We start from the raw sequence: 8,433 nt of genomic DNA, 5'->3' as shown, positions 1-8,433 counted from the left end.
CATCTCTCCATTAGTGCATGTGTAGGTACTGAGCATGTGTGTGTAATTCAGGCGTGTGTGTAATGTGTGTAATAACAGAGTGTAAATTGTCATTTCCCCTTGCAGGATTACTAAAGCATACATTATTATTATTATTATACAGTTTTGATTATAGACACTTTAACCGCTTCCACATTGCTGAAAAGGAGACAAGGCATCTCGCATTCAATAGCTCAGTATAATTATTCCGGGGGAAAGCATTTCTCTGGAGGCACTTGGAGCTGACAGCCGTAATCGTAACGGCTCCTTAACAGCCCCTCCCGATCGATCGGACGGTCAGTGTACAGAATATCGGTTTGATAAAGAAAGCAATACGTTTGAAAAGAGGAAAGTGGTAGGTGTGTGTGTGTGTGTGTGTGGTTGTTTGCGGGCATGCGATTACAATACCAGTGTCATTTATTTAATTCACACAAGAATATCTGGGGCAAAAATGGAACTATTTGGTGAGGTTGATCTCCCAAAGATGGAAAATCCAGCTGGTTTTGAACAGCGGAGCTATTTCCAGTTCACCAACAACACTCTGAAGATCGCATTGAACATTATTTGTCTTCAAACACAAAAGAACGAGATGACAGTGAACTACACGGCGCTCAGTTGAAGTAAACAATTATGTTTTATTGATAAGGTTCTCAGAAGAGTCTCGTTGCAGTGAATGTATAAGAATCATCCTTAGATAATACTGATTTGGTACATTATGACATCCAGCACGAGTCTCTTCACAGTGAGAGGGATCCATTACTGCTACTGCTGTTGGGATCTAGGACAGAAATATCTCTGCTTCCAAACCAAAAAACAGTCAAAAACAACAAACTGGGGGTTGATATTGTAGATATGGAATATTAGAGTGCCACAAAACTCTAGAGTAGTAAGACCAGCTAAAGATTTTGCACATTACAAGCCACTTCCTCTTAGAAATATAAAACTTGATATTCTGGACAATATTCTACTGTGCTGCATAAAGGTAGGTCTATACACTGTACATCGAAATATAGTTCGAAAAAACAGATTTCACAGTTTTAAAGACTTTATTTAAAGTATAAACCGCTTCTTTTTTTCTTTTCTTTTTTAAACACTTTATTACATAAATTAGTATTTTTGAGAGTGACTATTATTTGCCCTGGCAGCAAACTGAAATTAATACAAAAACAAAATTTCTTACATATTTTACAAAAGAAAATAAAACTCATCCGTTAATGTTCATTTGGAATAGAACTGGTGACTCATTCATGATTGTCATATAGTACTAAGAATAAATAAATAAAAAAAGAATAAAATAAATACTAAGTGAACATGTTTTTTTCCGGACTCTGTGAGTGGTGCGTTCGAGTGTTCTGTACAGAAGTGCCTTGGTGAAAGTCTCACAATTCTACCGCGACTGAAACGTACAAAACTACGGCATCTACAATATACGCAACATCCTGAAAGTCAGTGTAGTCGGACACATAGTAATATGATTCTTCACCCCATTTTAAAATAAACAATGCTGTGTGATACCACTGTCCACAAATATAGCCATCACTTTTTTCACTTTTCTTTTTTTTGTTTGTTTTTTTGAAAAAGTTTTTTTTTTTCCAGTCCATTAACAGTTAGGATTTGTTCAAGGATGCCGTTAGCTTGTGTGTTGCTTGGTTGGACGTGAGCTGCCTCGGCAGCAGAGGACGGGTCCGTGGTGGACGATGGGAGGCCTGAGACAGGGAGACGACACACAGTATTGGACGGACTTTTTAACATTGCCTTGTCTGTCGCTCTTCATGAAGTCCTCCGTTGAAGTGGAGTTGTAACGGCTGCACTCTGGAGGGGCTTTGTCTCCACTTTGGTCCCTGTGCCTTCAGCGTCTGTTAGAGACAGAATCCGCACGGGCCGACGCAGTCCAACGCCGCCGTGGGGTCAGTAGCTGTCATGGCCGCCGCTCTCAGTAGGACCCAAAAAATATGGGCGAAAATATCACTATCTTTTTTAAAAAGGGGAATCTTCTTATTCATTAAGCAAGAGTTTCTCAAAGTTCTTCAGTGCTTTTTCAGTTGTTCAAAGTTTTTTTATCCGAAAAGGAAAAAGAAAAAAGATCCGTTTGACTAAAACTTTTAAATGTTTTGCCTGTGGCAGTAAAATGAACAATAATATGCTTTCATTCTTTTTCAAAAGTCCCTGCAGCGTTCCGTGAGTAACCCCGTGTGATGGTTCATTCTCCATGGGTTTTTGAGAGGAGTAGGGTTAAGGAGGCTGGGTAGGAAAAGAGGAGCAGGATCTAGGAAGAGAGGGAAGAGTTTAGGTGGGCTGTTACCTCTTGCCCATCTCGTTCTGTCTGAGGAACTGGATGTTGTTGCTGCTGTCCGCCAGTTCGGGATACTGCTCCACAGGCAGTACATAGTAGCCGTCGTAGCCTTGTACTCTACCTGTGGTTAGGAGCTGCTGTCTCTCCCCCTCCGTCCACACGCGATTGCCTCCCTTCCCATCCCTGGCCCGCTGCTGTTCCTTGGCCCAGGCCCCGGCCAAGGCTCTCTGCCTGGCCATCTCCAACAGTCTTACCTTCTCTTCATCCACCACGTCCACAGCAAGCCCGTAGCGAACACTCAGTACTAACGACGGAACTGCGAAATCCACCGTCACTCCTCTCCTCGAGCGGCCGCTCACCGTCACATTGATGCCGCTCTCCAGGGACTTGCGCCCGTTGGTGAGCCCCAGGGCCAGCAGGTCGCTGTCGGCAGTGCCAACCTTCACAAAGTAGTGACAGTCCTTCCCGTCCTGGGTGTAATGGGTGCCTTCCAGGTACTGGGCGCCATTCAGCACCAGAGCCACTTTGCGGCTGTCGTCACTGGCCAAAGCGGACACGCCGGCCACCACTCGGCCTTCCTTCAGCGCCAGCATCACTCCTCGGCCTATTATGGGCGTGCTGGTCCCAAACCAGTGCCCGGGCTTGTCCTTGCGTCTCCGGCGTTCCTTGTCGAGGAGACGTCCCTCCAGGGCCATGAAGGCCTGGTTGTGGCGCTCTGCTGCCTGCTGCACGCCAGTGATGAGCTACATGAGAACACAGAAGGAAGCCATGTCACTCTGTTGAAAGATCTACGGTGACTGGAACACCTTTTACCTTTCATTTGATATTTATTTCACTTTTGTTTAGTTTTGCCTCACTTTTGCATTGCATTAGAATTTATTTATTATATTGTATTTATGTTGCCCATGTTGCACCATGAATCGGAGAGGCACATATTTTGAGAGAATTGACAATAAAGTTGACTTAAGTGCAACTTAGAAATAATGTCGTGAAAGATGAGTGATATCTGTATTAACATGAACCTAATCACTATCATGGGGTTAATATCAGCTGGGGGTCCCAGCTCAGCGCTCCGTACCTGTCCGTTCTCGCAGTGCTGGGTGGCCTGGAGCTCGTACGGCGGCTCCACAAAGTAGAGCGAGTGTCGAGGGAAGCCGGGGATTATGTTACTGAGCTGGAAGCCAAACATCACCAGCCAGCTCTTCACATCTACAGCAGACAAGAGGGAAATGAATTAGCTGAATGACAAACTTAAACATAAAATAGTGAAAGTGTGTTTGCTTGTGTGACTCAGCTGGTGTTATATAAAGCTATCAGCGACTGTGCCATCTGCAGTACACTATTACTGGCATTAAAACTATGTTTTCTGTAACTCTGCTGCACACCAGAGATATCAGAGACCATGTCAGGACACATCGAGCTAGCAGTGCTTGTTTGGGGGAGGCGATTGAACTGATATTACCTTATCTGCTGTCTGACCATTACAGTGTGGGTGTTTCTTGACTATTCTGCTGTATGCACATAACATTCTTGAAAATAATTTATTTTTAAATGCTAAGCGGAAATGGACAGCTTTGAATAAAACTCCAGCCACTTACAGAGTAAAATATTATTAATTATGTAGAAATATTCATACAGAAAGAACAGAATTCAACACGTGCACGACCACATTAATACATATTAATCCTCTACCTGTGACATAATTTTTGACATCCAGCATGTCACTGAGGGGGTTGTTGTTCTTGAACATGTACAAATTAAACGGAGAGGGATCCTTCCCTATCTTGGGCCAGATGCTGTAGTCGGGCGAGGTCCAGCGCCCGGCCAAGACGTCGTAGTCCCGCTGGGTGAAGTGGACCAGCTTGGTCAAGGGGTCGTAGAGACCACCGTGGAAACCGACCACCAGCTGGAACTCGGGGTTAGAGTCCAGGTACACCTCACCGTAGGCCGTGTACTGCACCTGGGTGACACACGCAGTCGCTTTGCTTGAGAAGCCTTTACATATGCAGATTTGGTTTTAGCACAGTGTGTAGCACTAATTCACTGCAAATGAAGTGAGATTCCTGTTCCTGTATTACCTGTTTGATCATCTGTCCATTGCTGCTGAAGACGGCCAGCGGTGTGCCCGTGTTGTCAGAAGCGATGTAGTATTCCTCTCCACTGCTCACCTCCATGGCAAACAGATGTCCCTGATGACGACATATTCACTTCATTCACATTACGCTTTAAGATAAGACCTTCAGTTTGGCCTGCACCGGCTTTATTTTGGCCCGCCATGGCATTTGACATGCTCAGTCTTAATCTCCTCTTAGTTTGAAAATGCTGTAAAATCCTGACCCTAATCACTACTAAACTTACATTTTGTGCCGCTAAAAAGTACTTAATCTGAGTTTTATGGCAATGAAAAGTACAGTGCTGGTAAACTTCCCCATTAAATTACATATGTAAGTTTTACCTACATAAACATTTATTTTTAGCCCGTGGCCTTCCATCCAGATACATTTTGGCCCTTCATCTGAAAGAATTTGAGCCCCTCAGCTTTAATGGCTCTAAATAGAATCAATCTATCTATCTATCTATCTATCTATCTATCTATCTATCTATCCATCTATCTATCTATCTATCCATCTATCTATCTATCTATCTATCTATCTACCTATCTATCTATCTATCTACCTACCTATCTATCTATCTATCTACCTATCTATCGATCTATCTATCTATCTATCTATCTATCAGTACTCAGGTTTCCAGGGAAAGATGAATCTGTATATGCTGATTTGTTGAACATCTACAGAGTGTGCACCCAGGTACCTGCAGGTCGTAGTAGAGAGAAGAGATGTCTGAGCTGGAGTGGTTGAAGATGTGTGTGACCCGGGTCGGGTGGTTGAGGTCAGCATAGAAGAACTGGAGGTGCTGTCCCAGGCTGTTCCTCGTGGACACCCTGCGGCCGAGCCCGTCGTAGTGGTACACCACGCTCCAGCCGCCGGGGCCCCGGTTGTAGGCCCTCAGCAGCTGACCTTTGGAGTTGTAGTCAAAAACATCGGAGCCGCGCTGGCTGAGGTAGCCGTCCTCGTCCAGGCGGTACTGGACATCTCCCAGGCGCGTGATGCGGTCTCTGAGGTCGTAGCGGAGCGGCAGGATGCGGGCACTGTTCCCGGGGTTCAGCAGATGGAGGTTGCCGTTCAGGTCGTAGCTGTAGCGCCAGGTGGACCAGTCATTCACCTGGATGAAACAAACCGGTGTTTTAATGTCTTTTTTCTTGTCTTTTCTTTTTTTCTCTTTTCAATTTACCGTATGTATGTATGTATACATAATAATTCCTTTTTTTGTACTCTTGTTCTTATTATTATCCTGTTTTATATATATATAGATAGATGCTCTTTCAAAATTGACTCATGCATTAACCTGGTTGTTACTATCTGCAGCATGTTATGTGTTTGTTTCTATGCAAAAAGGGAAATGGTTTGTATGTAAAACTCTAAATGCTAATTGTACTGTATGTGTGTCCAGTATTTGACCATGCCCTGACAACACACAGAGAAAAAGTATAATAATAAAAAGTAAAATATACTAACTCTCTCCACCCAAAATACTCACCTTGACGCCGCTGAGCTGTCCGTCTCCGTCATAATCATAGCGGTACTGGGTGGTGTTGGCGTAGGGCCCAATCTTGAGCTCTCTCTTCACCACCCGCCCCATGCTGTCGTACTGCACCGTCATCCAGTACATGAGCGAGCGGAAGATCTCGTACTGGACCTCCTTGATGCGACCGTGGGTGTCGAAATGCTTGCTCAGCGTCATAACGGCGGTGGTGATGATCTGATTAATGTCGTAGTAAATGACCCCGAACTTTCCAAAGTGCTCCACCTGTAGGTGCAACGGTTTGGAGAAAAGGTGAGCACACTCCCAAACAATCACCAGCACCAACATGGAGAGAATAAAATGAACAGTTTAAATCCTCTCTAAATGTGTTTAAGAGTAATTTATCAAACAACCGTTAAACAAGCAGAATAAAAACTTGAGAGTCAGACTGTATTGGACTCTCACGGTTATTTATTCAAATTAATATCATATATCAATTATCAAGTTTTGTTAACTGGGGAGCATTAACTCAAGCATAATATACACTTTTCTTTATAAAATTGATGTCTGCCATAGAATTCATTGCCTTTATTGTACCCCCCCAACTAGGAAAAACCCTGAGATAGTTTTGTAAGTTAAATTCTTTTGTACATCATTACTTAACAGTGGTGTTGTCTTTACTTTGGGGACCCTCTTGTAGTATCCCTCAGGTACTTATTTGGGGTTGTAAAAACAATTCTGAAATAAAATTCCACTTCATAATATATGAACAAATATTGTCTTTATCTCAATTTCAAAAAATTGAGATAACATATGTGTTTAGGAATGCATCAGTCTCTACTTGAACACAATTAAATATGGAAGTGGAAATCGTTTTTTGTCATGAGGTTATAATTCATGTTAAAAATCCACTATGTGATCATTCTTATCTTAGGAAAAAACACAAGAATAATCTCCTGAATTGAGTCAGGAATACATGTTTATCCCAGAAAATAAGGTAAGGCCGTTGATTTCCAGGTAGAAAAAAAATGTAACTTGTAGCATTTTTTGAAATGGGTCAATTTGAGCCGAATACCATCCAAGGGTTAAAAGAGAGAGAGAAGGGGAGGGGAGCACCTTTCCAGAGATCTCGTCGTAGCGGTACAGGTCCACGGGCAGCGGCGTCTCGCTGATGACCGGCTTCATGCTGGCGATCCGGAAGCTGTTGTCGTGGTAGGTGTAGTCGAAGCGCGCGTTGACCATGCCCTCCTCACTGAAGCGGTAGATCTGCTTGTCGATGAGCGGGCCCATTTTGCGATAGCGGATGGTGCAGGAGAAGCCCCCGCTCTGCAGGTTGACCATCTTCAGCACGCCAGCTGTCTCGTCGTAGCCGAACGTGACGGCGGTGCTGTCGTACACGATCTCGGCCAGCTTGGCCAGCTTGCCGTACTTGTAGAGGACACGGCGGCCGGTGCCCAGGTAATGCGTGGCCTGAGGCCGGCCGTCCTCGCTGAAGTCGTGGATGATGGAGGCGTTGCTCTCCGGGGGGTTGTAGGTGTTGCGGATGTAGCCGACTGACACGTGTGTGAACATGGTGTGGCGGGCCACGCTGGGCATGGTGACGGCTGTGACGCGACCTGAGGCGTCAAACTCAAAGACGTACTGTCTCTGGCTCTGCAGCAGCAGCACCATGGACTGGAAGCAGAGAGGAGGAGGAGGAGGCAATATCCGGATTAATTTAATTGCATTATCAATGGATGACTTGCCTCCTGAGAAATAGCACCAGCATTCATTTTCTCTCAGCTCACAAATCTGAATCTTCATAACCATTAAAATGATGTATTACTTCACTCAATTCTGCAATTCAAATTGTCTCTGTTATCGCTATTGCCTCTGCAAGATTTGATACCAAGACGACATCTTTAAAGACAAACGTGCTTACTTTGTCGAGGTAGCTGTAGCTCCACACCTTCCCGTCCACGAAAGAACGAGACAAGATGCGTCCCTGGGGGTCAAATTCGGTCCTCTCACTCATGCTCCCCCTCTGCAGCCCGACGAGCTGTCCAGTGGTGGAATAGGACACGTTGACCACTGCCAGGCTGCTGCTGGGCAGCCACATGGCCGGCCGGCCCTGCGCGTCGTACATGATGCGCAGCGTGAACTTTCGGTGGTCATCGTAAATCTTCTCGGTGCGCGTGTTGCGGTCAAAGTCGATGGAGAGAAGATTGCGACCATGAGCCTGCAGAAAAAGGAAAGGTTAATTTCAGGAAATATTATTATTATTATTATTATCATTATGATTAAAAAAGCCGACTCACTCTAAGCTTCCTCCCAAACACCGTGATCTTGCCCTTCGCCTGCTCCTTGCGCAGGCGCCATTCGATGGAGTTGAGGCCGTTGTCGGTCGGCAGGGTGATGTTCCTGCGGCCGATCGTCGGGCTGACAGAGCCGGCCAGGATGTGGGGCTCCGTGTGGAAGCTGATGCCCATACCATTGGCGTACATCACTCTCAGAGTCCCGTTGTTGCACAGCTGGTAGCTGTTCCTCACCTGGTCTGT

The 8,433-nt window shown here is 45.1% G+C and overlaps 1 protein-coding gene across 13 annotated transcripts in view; it reads right to left on the bottom strand.

Moving 5' to 3' along the window:
• Nucleotides 1-629: 629 nt before the first annotated feature.
• Nucleotides 630-8,433, bottom strand: part of tenm2a (teneurin transmembrane protein 2a) — a 205,347-nt gene continuing 197,543 nt past the window's right edge. For 12 of the 13 annotated variants that reach the window (XM_032528708.1, XM_032528709.1, XM_032528713.1 and 9 more), the window contains 9 exons: nt 8,194-8,429; nt 7,818-8,114; nt 7,013-7,570; nt 5,912-6,181; nt 5,126-5,536; nt 4,390-4,500; nt 4,004-4,271; nt 3,390-3,520; nt 630-3,054 (listed from right to left, as the gene is read on the bottom strand). In XM_032528708.1, the coding sequence (XP_032384599.1) occupies nt 2,317-3,054; nt 3,390-3,520; nt 4,004-4,271; nt 4,390-4,500; nt 5,126-5,536; nt 5,912-6,181; nt 7,013-7,570; nt 7,818-8,114; nt 8,194-8,429 (3,020 nt within the window). In that variant the 3' untranslated portion in view covers nt 630-2,316. The remainder of the gene's footprint in view (nt 3,055-3,389; nt 3,521-4,003; nt 4,272-4,389; nt 4,501-5,125; nt 5,537-5,911; nt 6,182-7,012; nt 7,571-7,817; nt 8,115-8,193; nt 8,430-8,433) is intronic. The other variant, XM_032528714.1, reaches the window with a different exon arrangement.

Source organism: Etheostoma spectabile, chromosome 10 (genome assembly GCF_008692095.1).
Source record: "Etheostoma spectabile isolate EspeVRDwgs_2016 chromosome 10, UIUC_Espe_1.0, whole genome shotgun sequence".
Classification (NCBI taxonomy): Eukaryota; Metazoa; Chordata; class Actinopteri; order Perciformes; family Percidae; genus Etheostoma; species Etheostoma spectabile.
This window is presented reverse-complemented; position numbering and strand designations above follow the sequence as displayed.